The 18,634-nt window shown below is 30.7% G+C and overlaps 1 protein-coding gene across 4 annotated transcripts in view; it reads left to right on the top strand.

Moving 5' to 3' along the window:
- The window catches only part of LOC112685382 (intraflagellar transport protein 172 homolog), a 154,160-nt gene that overhangs the window by 103,052 nt on the left and 32,474 nt on the right, over positions 1 to 18,634 (top strand). For all 4 annotated transcript variants that reach the window (XM_025557236.1, XM_025557238.1, XM_025557237.1 and 1 more), the window contains 8 exons: positions 1,985 to 2,142; positions 3,423 to 3,567; positions 3,659 to 3,849; positions 3,987 to 4,169; positions 5,894 to 6,040; positions 7,172 to 7,326; positions 12,848 to 13,028; positions 17,652 to 17,843. In XM_025557236.1, the coding sequence (XP_025413021.1) occupies positions 1,985 to 2,142; positions 3,423 to 3,567; positions 3,659 to 3,849; positions 3,987 to 4,169; positions 5,894 to 6,040; positions 7,172 to 7,326; positions 12,848 to 13,028; positions 17,652 to 17,843 (1,352 nt within the window). The remainder of the gene's footprint in view (positions 1 to 1,984; positions 2,143 to 3,422; positions 3,568 to 3,658; positions 3,850 to 3,986; positions 4,170 to 5,893; positions 6,041 to 7,171; positions 7,327 to 12,847; positions 13,029 to 17,651; positions 17,844 to 18,634) is intronic.

The raw sequence follows: 18,634 nt of genomic DNA on the forward strand, positions 1-18,634 counted from the left end.
ATGTACCAATTCCCACTTCAAACATAGCCAAATATTTAGGATTAATTCATGACAAGAGATTGACATGGAATAAATACCTTCAGACCAAAAGGCTAACCTTAAATAATCGTTTGCGTTTGCTTAGACCTTTTTTAACTAAAAATAAGTACTCCACTCTAAATACCAAACTACTAATCTATAAATCTCTTCTTAAACCTATCTAGACGTATGGACTTCAACTTTGGGGGGCGGTAAAAAAATCCACATTTGTGCCACTTTGGTAAACAATTATCTTCAAGCAGGCCACAAAGTATAAAAGTACAAAAATAATCTTATATATTTGACTTGTTTTTTTATCTTTTATTGTCTATTGAAAATATTATGAATAAAGGTACACATCGTAGGTACACATTAGTTTGATCATTACGTTATTTTAAGTACACGGGTGATATCGATATTTAATTGTAAAGTTTGCGTATGAAAATGGCAGACAGAAAAAAAATGCAAATATATTGATGATTGGCGAATTTTTAATGGTCTATAAATTACTTTTTCATTGAAATTAATGGAAAAGCCGTTTGTCTAGTGTGTGTCGTGAAACGGTTTCAGTTTTTAAAGAATTTAATATCAAACGACATTATGAATCAAAAAGTGTTCATACATTTTAAATTTTTTTTTTATTTTAAAAAATTCGTAACGGGCCAAATAGAATATCTTTGCAGGTCACATGTGGCCCACGGGCCGCGGGTTGGGCACCACTGGTCTAACGTCTATCAAAAAAAAAAAAATTAATGTCATTAAAACAAAAATTAATTAATATAATTAATCAATTAGTCAAGAGTCACTAATGGGTAGCTACTTAAATCACACCTGTCATGTTATCGTTATACTCTTATCATATAAACTTATTGTGCATAAATTGTATAAATTGTTTATTTAAAAAAAAAAATATAAAAAAATAAAAATATTGTTCAAATTCATACATACATAATTTAGTTATAATTTATAATGATTATTATTTATTTTCTATAAGCTTAAAATGTTTTATAATAAATTAAATACTATTTTAAGAAAATAATAAAATATATTTTTATTACATTACAATAATACAAGTTTTTTATTTTTAATAATAACCATCGGAAAGAAAGCTTTCGGGAAATATACCATTCAGGGAAAAGGTCCTTCGGGATTTTCGATTCGGGAAAAAAGGTTTCAGGTATACGGAATTTTGGGAAAAATACCATACGAGAAAAAGATCATTCGGGAATTTCGATTCAGGGAAAAGAACGGGAACAGTGTCGATTCGATATTGCAAAAAACGAAAGATATTTATTACCACACCAATTATACTAATAATGCAAAGTAAAACTGTAGTACTATTGTTGCTATTCAATGAACTGTATATTTCAACGGTAAACTAAATTAACGAAGCGGATAAATCAGAACATAATCGACTTTATGTCTTATCGTTATCATTTAAAATACATTCTCTGTCTCGTTCAGTAATCGTACATAAAAACCAGGGTTTAAAAAGGTTCCTAATAAAGTTGATAATCAGCTCCGGTAGGAGCCAACATTTTTTTAAAACCGGTAACCGTTTATCGTTTAATTTTGATATTATGGTAACCGGTAACCGTTTCTTTAAGGATATTTCAAAAACTATAATAACCGTTAATCGTTTAAAATCCGATGGTTTTGATAATCAGTTACCGGTTAAAACCGGTTATTAAAAATCATATTTTTAAAACAGTTTATTTAGGCCATTCATGGGTTAATAATATACATTATTATAAAACTGTTCATTATTTTCTCTGCATTTGGCAATTTATATCATCAGTTAGATACTTTTAAATCCAAGATAAATACAATAGGTACTGGCTTACCCTTAGAACTAAGATTGAAAAAAGAAGATGAGTTTCCAAAATACAATTATTTTCTCCTATCTATACATTTTAACATTAAAATGTAGTTCATTTGAGTTTAATATCGTTTCCATGATTCACAGATGTAGTTTCTCTGGAAGAAAAATGGGGGGACTTTTTAGTTTCCCAGAAACAACAAGATGCGGCTATTTCTCATTATATTGAGGCTGGAAACACTGTAAAAGCTTTAGAAGCTGCCATTGGCGCTAAGCAATGGAAAAAATCTATGCAAATTATGCAGGTAAATATTATATTATAATTGTGTGTTTTACATTTTAATATTTAAATAAAATCGTAAGAACTAGCCTGCTGAATGTTTTGACGCTTAATTCAATTAAATTCAAAATTTAGTGTATACGGTCCTACAATAAAATGTATACATAAACAAATAATTGCAAAGAATTAAACGCATTTAGACCCGGTTGAGTTTAAGGTTTGGTTTTATAAACGGAGGGAACGACGTTTGAAAAAAAAAAAAAACATTTTATCGTAAAAATCTTTCAGTATATTTACAAAAATAAATTATCGAGTATTGTTATATTATTATAAAATCACACAGCACCAGAAGTGGATTTTTCATAATAATTTATATAATCATATTCAAATGATATTATGATAAATTATATTGAATAATATTACGATAGTAAATTTTTAAAGTAAACATGTATTAGTAAATATTATATTAAGTGTATAAAAGTAAATTTATTTAAATCGTACAAAATAAAAATAATGTTCATATATCATATGTCAATAAACTTCATATTTTCAAATTATCTATATATAACACTTCAAATAACTGTAAGCTAATAATCATGTAGTTGATGCTAAAACAGTAATAAAAAAATAAAAATAAAATAATAATGTTCCGCATGAATTCGAGAAATCTATTTCAATGTAAATTTGCAATAACATGATTACAGTATCAATTGTTATACTCTTCTAATTGGAAAAGTACATATTGAAGGCGAAATAAAAATAAAAATTTAATTCATGAAAACTAATAAAGGATCTCAATTTGGTAAAATTCAAACTTGACTGAATTTCTATACAAAATAAATATACAATAAGTAACATATGGTTATAGTTAGTTTTCGGTTAAAATTGTTTCACGTATCAAAAGAAACAGACTTCAGCCATGATTTATTGTACATGCTAAATTAAGGGCACAAAGTAAGTGATGAATAGGATATGTTATGAGTTCTTATCGATCGAGCACCAAAGGCAGAATATATTAACTTTGATAAAAAATATAAAAATTTAACTAAAATAATTACAGTTATTATAATACTGTTTTCTCGGAAAAATATTTTTGATTTTTGAATTATCAATTTTCAACCTGTTAATATTATAATAGTAGTTAACAGCCGCTTAATTAATAGAAACACGATGGGAGGGGTGCTCATCATCATTACACGTATCGTGTACACTTCGGGTTATATTTTAGGAGCATATAAAATAATTACACGTATAAAACCTATTGTCACTCGTGTTGACCTAGTACGATTTATCTGTAAATTGCAGGTGATCGAAGACAAAACACTGGTGACCAAGTACGGAGCTCATTTGGCTGAACATTTTAAGACCGTCAATGACTTGAAGACCGCGGAAAAACTTTACATGGAATGTGGCATGCACAAGGAAGCGATTCAACTGTATTTGGAAACAGGTATGTGTAGTACATCTGGGAATCACGGTACCTAAACGTGTCCAGTACGGGTAATTGTTTACTATTTAAATCGTCGTTGTTGACCGCACAGGAAACTGGAAAAAGGCGCACAAACTACTGAAGGATTACCCGGCTCTGATGGGCTTGGAAGGTGAACTGGAAGCTTATGGAAAAAAACTAGAAAACACCGGTCGGATCAAAGAGGCAGAGAAGCTTTATTTGGCTCTGGACAAGGTGGATTTAGCCATCGACATGTACAAGAACATTCAGCGATATGACGAGGTACCTGCGCGTTTGCTGCATAATACCGCACTCAAGTCTGAGACGCGGTGTGCATCGTGTCCGTCCCTTTCGGAGAGCCCCTTCACCACCACGTATACGTTGCCTACGATTTTTATTTCTTTTTATTCTTCCCCAAGATGATGTCTCTGGTGAGCAAGTATCACAGTGACTTAGTGAGCACCACCCACATCCATTTGGCTCACGAGTGCGAGTCTCGGGGCAACTACAGGGCGGCCGAAAACCATTTCGTCCAGGCCGGAGAGTGGAAACTAGCAGTAAAAATGTATCGATCGTTGGACATGTGGGAGGAAGCGTACAAAGTAAATGCTAGTATATAAATTTTGTGCGTGCGCGTATGTGTGTGTGTGTTTGTGAGCGTGTGTATGCGCGTAAATATGTTTCGCCCAGAAGTGTCCTGCGCGAAGACGCACGTGCATTCACGTGTTTGGAAATTGAAGTAAACAAAGTTTTACGTCAGATCGCGAACGGCGAAGTGCTTCGCTCAGCACAGCCACTCGTCGTGGTTCGCGTATATTATTATTACCGTGTGCGATGTATATACATACGATTAATTTCATCCCAACGAAACGTCTAACGTACAACGCCGACGAACGTAAGTAATTAATCAACGTTTTCGGTTTTCAGTTATTATTGTAATATAATATATTTTTTATTACTACCGAAGAATGACAGTCTGCTTTTTTGCCATGACGAAAACGCCGTTTAGAACGGGCGCACTTTATATCACGACGAAAATAAAAGTGATTAAAATGCGACGTTAGATTACGTGAAAAAATTTCAGCCTTGTTAGCAATATTATGTTCCTAATTTTAACGAAAACCACATCGTTTTGAAAACGCCACACAATACATTTAACGTGTTTATTTTTCTCAGTACATCGATTTTTATACGAATCTAAATACATTATTTATAATAAGAAGTGCATCATTAATTTTAATGGACTTTTTAATGTATTTAACCTGCAGTTTACGTAATAATTGCAGAAAAATCAATATTAGATTTATTAATGCTTCCGATTAACAGCTGAAAATAAATATCAATACTGTATTAGAGAAATAATTTTGATACTGCGGTTAGTATTTAAACAATTCATTATTCGTTTTAAAATAGAGGTATTATTAAAAAAAAAATCAGTACCAGATTAAACATTTGTGGGCCCCTAGGCAATTCAAATTTTGGACCCTACAAAATTATTTTTTACATACATCTATAACATAACTATCCAATAAATAGCATTAATAATAACCATTATTAATAAATAAAAACGTGTTAATTACATTTTTTTATTTGCAATAAAAATTAATTAATTACTATATTACTTCTATTTTTCTCAAAATAATTTTTTATTATTACTGCGTATAACACCTACAACTTGATATATATTATATTTCGTAATGACTTTTGTTCCGTAAATTCATGAATAAAATATAGGTATTATTAAAAAAAAAATTTTAAAAAATATAGTTTTCCGTTTTCGCAGGGCCCCTTAAATGAGTGAAGCCCTAAGGCGGGCGCTTACTCCGCCTAATGGGTATTCCGGCACTGGTTGTAATTGTCAAATACCCACTAATGTTTTCTTTAAAAAAAATGGATTTTAACATAGTCTAATTGTTATAGTATACAATGTGTTATGTGCAAAAACGAATTGTTAATAATAATATATAATATTTCATAACTTTTCCTCATAATCTTAATTTTTCACGACAGCGACAGAAAAATTTCATTTTAAGCAAAATAATGCATACCACAGAAACAACTTCTGTTGTAATTTTATAAAATAATTTAGTAAAATATTGAATTTTTCTCTATGGTATAGAATTATTTACAAGCGATTCTATTCAACAATGCATTTAACTTTAATAAATATATGAAAACGTACGGATTTTGTACTGAGACGAAATGAGAATTTCATTTATGATAAATGCGTTTCGTGTAGATAATTGACTTACCCTCCATTATTCAATTATATCAATCATGCTCGGGTGAATTAAACCAAAAATGATTTACAACTGCACCGTTTTAGATTGCAAAAAACAATGGCGGAGAACATGCGGCTGAACAAGTAGCGTTTTTGTGGGCTAAATCATTAGGTGGAGATTCAGCGATCAAGTTACTCAACCGCCTGGGTCTACTAAATGAATGTATCGATCACGCCTGTGACAGTTATCAAGTAATGCTATTGAAACGTCATTTTATAACGAGTAGCTACACTGCAACATGAAATAATTATACCTAATCACGTAAACTAACATACTATATATTTATGATGGTGTTAATTTTATAAACATACCAAAATTGGGAATTATGAGTTAGCAAAATTATTGCTAATTGTATTTTATAACTTGTATTACTGCAAATAGTTGCTCAACAAATCTATTGATATCAATAAAGAGTAACACAATAATTATTATGATGTTACTAAGATAAATTGATATATTTTTTATGTTTAGCTTTTTCAGTCCATGTAGGATCTTTGCTGCCACTACCACTCTTCTCAATTTAACTCTGTCGCCACTGTCTTCAATTCCTGTTCTTTCTCAGTAATATTTGTTCGGTCCTTAGGCCTTTTTCCATTCAGTTTCCAAATAAAAATTATATTTGCTTTGCCTTTAGACCTCTAGATGGGATTAGCTTATTCTAGTCTTTTACTTTTTAAGTAGTTATTAACATTGGGCTTTTGAAATATTTGATAAATTTCCTAATTTGTTTACCTTCAACATTCTTTCATTGTCAATTAAATTCTGCGCAGCACTCTTCTTTCAAATGTGTTCATCTTCTCCTCATCTCCCATAGTTGCCAATTAGATTTCATATCCAGTTATCAATACTATCCATAGATAACTGGAGTACTCTTATAGAGGTTCTAGTGATCTTCTAGATAGGAGTTTTGATTTAAACAATTTTGCCAATACCTAATATTCCCTATTCCCTGATGCAATTCCTAAGTAACTGAAATCTGTTACTTGTTGGAAGATATATGCATCTACTTGCAAATCTGCTTGGTCATTTGTATCTCTTGAAACTACTAAGTATTTTGTCTTTATTTATACTATTGATAAAGTTGTTTAAATCCCCATTCGTTATTTCAAAGTCTTTAATTTTTAATTTATTTATTTCAGTAATCTAAATCTAATTTAAAAATTCATAAACCTCATTGAATTCAAATTAAATTTTCATTAACCTGTAATAGTTGCTCCGTTGAGACGTAATATGATGCCGCTACATCTGTTCTAATAATATATTTTTGGAAACCCCTGAGTAAATATAATTTATTTTTGAAATGTTTTATAATCCCAAAACAGTTTGATTTCGCGTTCGAATTGGCTCGATCAGGAGATGCTGAACGTTTGTCTGAGGTCCATTATAAATACGCTCTCGTGCTTGAGGACGATGGTAAGTTCCAAGAAGCAGAAAAACACTTTATAGCTGGAATGAAACCGAAAGAAGCGGTATTGATGTAAGTAAAATAATTATCTTGTATATAATTCCTTAATCTGACGAAATCGATAAATTACCAGTAGTTTTAGTGTATATGTTGTGTTATTATGCATGTTATCATGTATTAGTGTATCATGCAGTGATACTCATTATGCGAATAATTTATGAATTGATGATGGTACGTCAAAAGATATAAAGTTTCTTTTACTTTTTGAACTTTGAAAACATTTGTGTAATGATAAATATATAATATTTTTATATAATATTATCAAATTATATAAAGCTATTTGGATACTAGTTTTGAACTTTTGCTTTAATTGACACATGTTCTATTTTCAATCATTCTAAGCACACGATAGTACTAAATTTCATTGATGCACAAATGTTTTTAATGGAATATTGTATGTGATCAAAAGTAATTAAAAAAAAAAAGAAAAATCCACGTTCTGGTGGTTCAGTAATGAAAACTTTGTAGTGTATCAAATTAATCGAACGATGTTTTACACACCATAGGATGAACAATTATTGTGCACCTACTTTTTTTCGCAAATTCACGTGTTACGATATTAAAATTAAAATATAATTCCGTAATGAATGTTTTTAAGTTTTGACAAAAGTATATTATTTTTTTTTTTTTTTTTTATTAAAAGAACAAAAAGACCGCGGCAGCTATGGCCATTGGTCAGACAGTGACTTAAATAAATTACATAGTTACATATTTACATGATTTTATACAATATAAAGTTATATTTCTTTGAATAAGGTAGATTTTTTTAGGAAAATAAATAGTTTTTGAGTTGCGGTTGGTTCCGGGCTGAAAATTTCATATAAGTGGGTGGCTCCAAGGGTTATCATACGTTCTTGCTTGTTATTTCTGCATTCTGTGAAGATGTGCTTGATGGTGAGTTGGACATCGCAGGTAGTACAATTGGGGGGATCCTCTCTTGTCATAAGGTGGCGGTGGGTTAGTAATGAATGGCCTATTCTTAGGCGGTTTAAAATTGTTTCTTGTCGTCTGGAACAACCGGGAGGAGGAGGCCATGGGAGAATTGATTTTTTAATTTCATTGAGTTTGGTTGATTGATTTGACCAATATCGTTGCCACTTTATGGCATAAAGATTTTTTATATATTTTTTTGCGTCGCTGTAGGTAAATCCTGGTACATTGATAGCTTTGGGTGATATGGGTGAAAGTTTTGCGACCTCGTCGGATTTTTCGTTTCCTGTTATATTGCAATGTCCTGGAATCCACATGAAGGATTTGTGTTTCCCGGCGGACCTTCAATGTGACAAAAGTTGTGAATATTTCTAGCTATATCGGTAGGGTTATTTATATTTTTGAGGCTTGTTATTGCACTGAGTGAATCGCTTAGTATGATACAGCGTTTATCGTCGACAGATTGTATGAAATATTTGATTGCTTCTAGTATAGCCATGGCATCGGCGGTATATATTGAACATTTGTCAGATAGTTTAAGTTGGATTTCAGTGTCACCACATATGATTGCAACCCCAACTCTTTGATCTGTTATGGATGCGTCTGTGTATATCTGTATATGAGGTTCGGCATTGGCTATGATTTCATTAAAGTGGTATTTATATATTTTAGGATTAGTGTTCTTTTTGGGGAACTGATGTAGTTCGAGATTGATATCTAGGGAGATTGTCCAAGGTGGCTGAAGGCTGATAGTTGATGGTATGATCTGATCTAGGTTCAATTTGTCTTGTAAATTTGTGAATAGATTATTGGGAGATGTGGAGATTCCTTGTGGAGATCTATGGATTCTGGCTGCCAGTAGTGATTTTTGCTCAGCCCATCTTAGTGATAGGGAGGGTATTCCTGCTATATTGGATATGCTGTCTATAGGGCTGGATCGGAAAGCTCCTATTGCCAGGCGCATTCCTGAGTTGTGAAGATTTTCGAGCTTTTTAAGGTGGCATTGGATTGCTGACGAGAATAGAGGAAATCCATAATCTATTTTGGACAAAATTAGTGATTTGTGGATCTTGAGAAGTACAGAGGAATGGGCTCCCCATGAGGTATGAGATAGCATTTTGATTATATTGAGACGATTGGTGCAAGCTTGTTTTAGATGTCGGATGTGAGGTGCCCATGAACATTTTGAATCAAAAATTATACCGAGGATCTTAATATATTTGTCATTTTTAATTATATGGTTGCCCAAACTAATTGACATTTTATTTTTGTTTTTGTTGTTGAATATAATGAGTTTAGTTTTTTCAGCTGAAAATCTAAACCCAGATGAATTTGACCAATTTCTTAGTGAGTTTGTGGCATCTTGTAGGATTTGTTTTATTGTTATTAGACTGCTGCTACGACATAAAATGGAGAAATCATCAGCGTACAGTATGGGAATGATTGGTTTTGGTGTTTGCTTGGAAATGTCATTAATGGCTAGCAGAAAAAGGGTTACGGAAATTAAAGAACCCTGAGGAACTCCATTTTCTTGTGTGTATGTATCAGATAAGCAGTTGGATGATTTAACTTGGAATGAACGTTCAAGTAATAGGTTTTGGATGAAGTTAAGTAGGTTCCCTTTACTTACTATTTTGTTAAGTATGTACAATATTCTTGGTCTCCAAGTGGTGTCGTAGGCCTTGGCAATATCGAAGCTGATCATGCCTAAACTTTGTTTGTTGCTATTAGCTATTTCGATTTCTCTTTTGATACTTAGGAGATTGTTTTGAGTGCTTCTATTTTGTCTGAAGCCATTTTGTTCGGGAGATATGTATTTAATTTTTTCAAGGAACCAGATGAGTCGACGATTAATGATTTTTTCAAGTAGCTTACATAGTGTGCTAAATAAAGTGATGGGGCGATAGCTTTCGGTGAGATATTTATTCTTATTGAGCTTGAGGATTGGGATCACAAAACCGTGTCTCCAGTGTTTTGGGAATACATTATTAACCCATATAGTGTTAAAGATGTCAAGTAGGTGTTTGATACCATTGAAGGGTAGATTTTGGATAAAAATATAAGGGATGCCATCTGGTCCAGGGCTTTTACTTTTGTTGGTTCTCAATACCATTTCCAATTCATCCATGGTTATTTGGGAGTTGATTAGGATTTGTGTGGTATCATTAGGGTCAATTGTGTTTGGTGGAGAGTAGTATCGATGGCGATTTATTAGGAATTCGTCATCGTAGTTGGAATTGCTTGAATTTTTTTGAAAATATTCTCCGATAGAATTTACCACTTCCTTTGGTGTCGATATGAGTTTAGAGTTGTATATAAATTGAATATTGCTCTGTCGGTTGGTTCCTTTGAGGGATTTTATTTTACTCCACACTACTGAGGGATCAGTCTGGTTATCTAAGCTAGATGTGAAGGTTTTCCAGGATGTGGCTTTACTGAGTTTAACTAAAAATCTAGTGCGCGCTCTATTTCGTTTTAATTCTACGAAGTCATTTAAGCTGTGTGTGTTTTGGTATTTTTTAAGGGATTTGTTTTTATTTATAATAGATGTTTTTATTTCGTTGTTCCACCATGGAACCCGAGGTCGTTTTGGTTTGTTGTTGGCTAGTCCTATGGACATTTTTGCAGTGTCAGTGATGAGTTTTGAAAATTGGTTTACATCATCATCGATATTTTCTTTAGTAGGGGGTTCAAGTGTGGATATACTATTTTCTATTAATGAATTGAAGAGGTTCCAATTAGCTTCTTTAACTTTCCATCTCGGCGGATAGCATAAGTCTTCTTTGTTTGACGGGTAAGTGAATGTTATTTGGATGGGAAAGTGGTCGCTGCTGAAGATATCAGGTAGTACTTTCCATTCAAGTTTGTGTGCAAGGGAGGTATTTGATATAGATAGGTCGATAGCAGAAAATTTCCCGTCAGAGGGATTTATTCTGGTGGGCAGGCCGGTGTTTAATGTTACTAGATTGTCTTGAGTTAGGAGCTCTTCAATTATTTTCCCTCTTGTGTCGGTTTTATGTGATCCCCAGATTGGGCTGTGGCTGTTGAAGTCCCCGACTATTATGAACGACTGTTGGAGTTGATGGGTGATATTTTCTATATCAGTGAGTGTGAAATTTTTCTGATTGGGGAGGTAGAGGTTGCAGATTGTTATTTTATTATGGGGTAATGTTATGGATACCGCGACAGCTTCTATATCAGTGGTTATATGTATTTCTTCGCTAGGGTATTCTTGACTGACGAAAATTGCTACGCCGCCACTGGCTCGGTCGCACGTATTTCGGTTTTTTTTATAGATGTTGTATTGAGATAACGAAGGATTGTTCTTGTCTGTGAGGTTTGTCTCTTGTAGGCATATTATGGTGGGTGTGTAATCTTTAATAAGTAATTGGAGTTCTGCAAATTTTGAGTAGAACCAAAAGTATATTATGTTGTGATTGATAATTCATAATCCGTGATTGAAAATTACCGGAAAATTTATTTTTATTTTTTGAGAACCAGTGTCGGAACCGGTAACGATAAATACAAACGGATCTTAGAACAATATTTTATCATCGATTTATTTGTAAATTCCTGCATTTTGCGAGTTTAAGGTCTGATTACACCTAATGCGTTTTGTGCAGAATACAGCGATGAAGACAATTTCAATGAGACAAATAATCGGTCTGCGAACGAAATCGCAAGATCCGCAGCGATGACTCTCAAACGGGAATCATTGTTCACATAAACTATCATAATATTAATAATTGAAAATAATGTCTAACCCTCTCCTTTTGCCCTCAACCCCTTGATTTCTTATAAAATTTATAATATTATATCATGAGTCAAATGACCGAAATTGATCAAAATTTTTAAATCCCATTTACATAATAGAGCCAATGTTATTTTTGAAGGGTAAAACGATTACTACAATATTTAATCATGACACCCATATTTTTCTGAATCCGTAGCAAATTCAGTGAAACTGATAAAAATATGGGAATAATAAAGAGAACTGCTCTTAAAAGCTTATATGGTAACTGACGCACTTAGTATGTTTTATTTTAATAGTTTTTAAAACGTATTTCGAAAAAATGAATATTTCTAATTTTATAAAAAAATTGTTTTTTTATTTATTATATTGCATTAACAAATTTTTGTTTTTACAATAATTTTAAATTAAAAGTTAATAATTTTGTGATTTACATTAGATAAAATAGAATTAATGTTGGAAGTTATATTGATGAACATTAATTACGGAAATTCGGACTCAAATGATGATAATGATTGTGGTGATAAAAATGCATACTATGAAAATACTGTTTTCAGTCCACAATTTCTTTTATATTTTTTTTTTTTTTTAATTCTACAATAGTGTGCTCCATCAATTGAATTCATTCTTGAGTGAATTTTTTATAAAATCGGTTTACGATATTCATACGTTCAAGTATGGTATCCCAGTGTTGTTATGAAGTTGCTTATTACGCACTAACCATGGTGCTTAAAAATTATATTCGGTACAATCTATAGGAAAATAAATATAAACCGGTGAACAGTCATCAAGTTAAAGTAATAACTAACATTTCTTCGTACAGTTAAGTGTAATAACACCTCGGACCTGCAGGTACACGCACAACCAGGACTGGGATAACGCGGAACGCGTGGCCGAACAACACGACAAGAGCGCCGTATCCGACGTGCTGATGTCTAGGGCGAAAGTCGAGTTCGAGGCGGCCAACTACCCCCGGTTCGAAGCACTGATGTTACGTTGCCACAAGCCTGAGCTCATCATCAAACAGTACCAGGTTCGTGCGGGGGTGGGTTTCTACAAACGCAAGCGACAGATGCAAGCACATAGCCAGAAAATTTCTTTGGGGGATAGGAGGGGAGCCAACAATTTTGACAATTCCATAGTTTGTTTCCAATAAGAAAATTATAAAGTTTTTAGAAAGCAGTATTTAACACTATTTCCCGTTAACACTATGTCCACTATGAATAGACCATTTATTTAACATTAAGATAACGTTTTCTACGAATATAAAATTTAATATAATAATAATAATATATCCATACTAAAGTCATATAATAATCAAAATCATAATTAATTGTATTGTCGAATAGTTATCACAATATATTTATTTTATGTGTACAAACTATAAGCATAGCATGTTTTTGATGCTTAGAAAAAATAAATGTTTCACGAATTTGCTGCGAGAGGGGGCGGCCCGTAGGCCAAAGTAAATTTGAAATTTCCCAACCCACTTATGCTCTGGCTACGTACCTAAACAGATAACAAAATAGTTTTATAAACATTTCATAAGTTATAATACGTTTTGATCAGCAAATTGACTACATTGTAATTGACCACTGCTTTAAGTGTTACTTCCTTTATAATTAAATTCTGCTCGTGAAAAATTTAAATTTTTAAGTAAAACACTACTAGCAATTATACCGATTGTTTATTGGATGTAGAGTTTCTATGGGTTTTTTTTCTGCGATTTCAATCCTATCTTCATTTCGAACATCTAATAAACACAAAGACACGCACACAAAAATATATATTTATCAGAAGAAAACGTACAAACAAATATGTTGTATATCATATATTCCAATTGATTATTGCCGAGTAAGTTATAATAAAAGAAAAATATACAATACGTTTAACTCTAGAAGTCTTGAATATCTCATTATAAACACAATTGAATTCTATATACGTTTAGACAAGGAGTACTTCGCATTTTACATAAGCTAATTTTATTTCGTCAGCATAACATGCATATACATGTACACTACATTCACGAAAAAAATATGTTTAACAAATATAATAATTTACTAAATGGTTGCAGGAAAAAAATACTTTGAAAATTAAATCGTCACGAACAGAAATATTAACCATGATGAATGATATAATAGTTATTTCTAAAATTCATGTTTATATATTGTATATATAAACATTTTTTGTGAAACAAAGCCATTAAAGACTGTTAAAAAATGAATAATATTTTTTTCAACAAATTTTATCTTAATTTATTTAAGCTATTTTAATTTTAGATTATAAATTTAAAATAATTTCTAGATGAATAATTTATTTTTAACCCGATCTTTTTTCTACTTATAAGAATTATTGACATATTTTTCTCGGAAGACCAATCAATCATTAATACATTAATCTTCATTTATTTAAGAACAAAATATATAACTTATAGATAAAGCTAATTAAAAATGTTAAAAAATTGGCTTACATAATGTCATATTGTTTAAAGGAGTGGACAGTTAGTTGTCATCGTACGTGATTGCATGCTTATGTTTTAATAAAATTCTTTTTAAAAATGACCAAAAATAAAACTATATAGTTACAAAAAGTGAAAGTAACAGTCCTGAAAATTTAATTACTGTCGATAGTTTTAAATTTAAAAAGTATACGAAAGTAAATCTGGTAATTTAACGTAGCATTGTACAATAAAATCCTATTTAGCAAGACTAATTAAAAATGAAAATTCAACTGCGAGTAACAATTTAATTTGTAACCATGATATGGATGAAAAAAATTTAAATCGTCAACTTATTCAAAGTGCATCATATAAAAAAGAGCCAAAGACATGACTGATCGTCCAATTATAATTATTGTAGAAACATACAAGAAAATATTTCAAAAAATATTGTTGAAGTTCAAGAATATATACGATCAGCAAATATTTTATAATCTATAGGCGAATCATTAGTTTCAATTAATGAAACGAACAAAAAAAAAATTTAATTTTTACTAGTACTACAAAATTACAGTTTTTGAGTTTAGATAAGTTAATACTATAATATTAGAAGTTAATACTAGAAATTTAAGTATCACTGCGACGTTGCCAAGTGTATGTATTATTACATTTTATTAAGCATAATCAAGGTTTTTCTATATAAGCGCAAATACGGTATTTAGGTGCAGATACGGCCTCCCATTTAAAGGGATTCGGCAGCAAATAATTTATTTACCAAGCACACTGTGGTAAGCAAATAAATGAAGTAATCTCAATCTTTCAACGTCTATGACGTTTAATTTATTTTTTTTTCAAAGGAGATCTTGGATAAGACTATTTTTATGCGTTTCAAGCACTAAAATATTTATGCACCATGTTGCACGTAAATTTAACGTACGCGTCAATAGGAGTCGATTAACCGAACGAATTTCGACAGAGACGAATAACCGTTCATACTCGATGTAGTAGACATTTTTATTCGGACAGAAGAAAAAAAAACTAGAACATAGTCAGATATCGAGAACCTATTTGTCAATGACAAATTAACTGAGTTTTTCAACCGAAGAAGCATTGGTCAAGAATGATATTAATTGAGAGAAAGCAACGTAAAAAATTTGTTTTTCCTTCGAATATGAAAATCAAAACGAAGAACGTTTTTAGAAAATAATTTATCTCCAGATAATTAAACTGTGTGAGGAAAAATCTTCCAAGTCTAGTATGCCAAATTCGAATGATAGTAGAACAAATATATTTACAAAAATAATAGATTTATGTTTGAAGAACTTTACATTTGATTACATGATTATTATTAGACTCTGGATTTTAAGTTAAATATCTAAACATCAAAAAAAAAAAAAAGTGCAAAAAAAATGTATTTTATTGTGTAGTCATAACGATATTCGACCAAACTGAAAATGTTTATACTACAAATAAACTTTTCTCTTTTATTTAATAAATCACAATTGTTCTTATTGAAAGTAAATATGAGAATATTATATAATAATAATAAATATTAACTTTTACAATAAAAATGTTAGGCATGACTCTTATTCTTGTCGATATAATATATTATTTATACTGATATTCAATCGTATATTTATTACATTTATAATATCATATTATATACCTTGTATGTTAACTCGTATACAAATATAACGTATAAACAAAATAGTGCTGTACAAATAAATAACCAGTAAATAATCAAATAAATACTTAAGTAGGAAGTAATAATAATAATTCATACAATATCAATATAATTCTATTATTTTACTGACTTAATAATTTTTTGTTTATTTGAGTTGGAAAAATACATTTATTACGTTTTATTTTATAATGTTATACTACTATATGGCATATTAATTTGAATTATTTTATGATAAATAACTCAAGTTACCCAAAGGGTTAAGTATTTGAAGTGTTATTTTAACACAACTAAGCTAAGAATTAAATATTACCAAACAAACGTGAAATTATCACTATTATTTAGTTATGCAATAATTGAAATATTTTAATTAATTATTTTCTCTACATGAGTCATTAAAATTGTTGATCAAAAATATTTGCAAGAGTTTTGTACATTTGAAAAATTGCGTATTAAATACAAAAGATCAAAAGCATTCATAAGAACAATTTTTAATTTTAGAAAAATCTGATACTCGATTAATGATACATCGAATACACTATTTTATAACTTATAAATATAATAACAATAATTAATAATATTCAATGATTAAGTATAACATAATGATACAATTAAATACTACTTTGCAAAAATAACAGAAAAGGTGTTTAGGAAAATCAAAAACGTTATGATTCACAAATACAACAAACTAATAAAAAATATTTCAATTCAGATAATATTAATTAGTACTTTTTGGTTTTACTTCTAATATATAATGAAACATTCGATATTAAGATAATGAAGCATACGAACATTTTTAACGCTGATTCCGATACAAAAAATATTTAAGAAGGTTTTGGAATTTTTGACTACATTTTTATTAATCACATAGTCTTTTGCAATAAAATGTTACTTCACATAAAATTAGTATTGTTCAAAAGACATGAGATTATAATTTTTTAATCGAAATATTATAAAGCTATGTTTTAATTTTATAGAAAACTTGAGTTTTAAAATCTAAAAAAAAATATCTGATCGTAATTCACTTTATGCTTACAAATTTTTATTTTTGTTTAACTATCATATTCATTTTATTCATAGTAATTACAGTACATAAAATGTAACGTTCACCTTAAAATAAACTCAGTTAGATCTATAAGCTAAATTTTCTATTGAAAATAATTGCCAGTAAATGTTTAAAATACTAACTGTTAACAAATGCATTAACAAAATATTTTTCATAACCACCAGTGGTTATACCAATATACTAAATGGTGTTTAATATAGATATAGTTCGTGTTACAAAGTTTGTAAACAAGACATGTATACCTTTATGAGAATATTTTCATAATATGAAATTGAAAAAAGATGTATCAACCATGCATAATTGTGTCATTGGTCGTTCGTTTATTAAAATGCATAGGTACACGGATTTGTAACATAGTATCATATCACGGGATATGCGCGTTCCGTGAATTTCAAAAGTAATTTATGCGTGCAAAAGTCATATACTTTTAAGCAAATTAAATAACAATTAAGAAACAATAATGATGTTGCAGGAAAAGGGGATGTGGGTGGAAGCATTAAAATCGTGTCGAGAATACTTGCCGGCCAAATTAGACGAGGTGCAAGCCGAATACGACAGGGAGTGCGGCGCTCGAGTGTCCAGAGACATAAACAGTCTGTTCGTGCAAGCTAGTCAGTGGGAGCAAAACGGCGAGTTTAAGACTGCTGTAGACTGTTTGCTAAAGGTAAATGCTTTTAACCAATTTCTCGTAAAAAATAAATCATTCTAATTTGTTCCTCTAATGCCGTTTGATCACAAATAGCAGCTACATTCGGCAAAGCCCATAATTTTATTGTAAACATCCGACACATCGCCTGCTCGATCTTTCTTCAAACACAGTCCGCTTGTTCATTCATTGCCCAATTGTAGAGTGCATGACTAGACGCTACTTCTGCGCATGTTTTCATGTTATAATCAGTGGTGTATTGGTAAATATATTTGTGTGTATACGCACTAAAAAAAATATAGATATTAATCCTAAAATAAATTTTCTCACTTCGTTTGTCAATTTTTTTCTCTCAATACGTTCGAAAAAATTTAATTAATCCTTTGTAACTACATGTTTTTAACTTATATTAAGACAATAAAATGTAACACCACAAGATATACATTTGCAGCGGGTTATAAATTGCATGATGCAGATTTAAGAACCATAGGCTGAATGTTCACACTCCATACTATTTTATTCAATGTTATTATCTACAGTTAACAAAATACATTAAATACAGCGTACACTGTAACCTTCAACAGTTAAATATTTCAATCAATTACATGGTTCATAACAATTTTTTCCAACGAACTATTAAATTATTATTAGTTATTTTGTTTTCAAGTTATTTTTTAGACGTATACCCGTAAAATAATATTTTACATTAGGTATACGTTGAAAATCGAAAATCTGCTTATGTGTATACGCGCGTATATGTACCAATATACCTCTGGTTATAATCATAGTTCTTGCGAAAAAAATGTAAC

Source organism: Sipha flava, unplaced genomic scaffold (assembly GCF_003268045.1).
Source record: "Sipha flava isolate LNK unplaced genomic scaffold, YSA_version1 275_pilon_pilon, whole genome shotgun sequence".
NCBI classification, from domain to species: domain Eukaryota; kingdom Metazoa; phylum Arthropoda; class Insecta; order Hemiptera; family Aphididae; genus Sipha; species Sipha flava.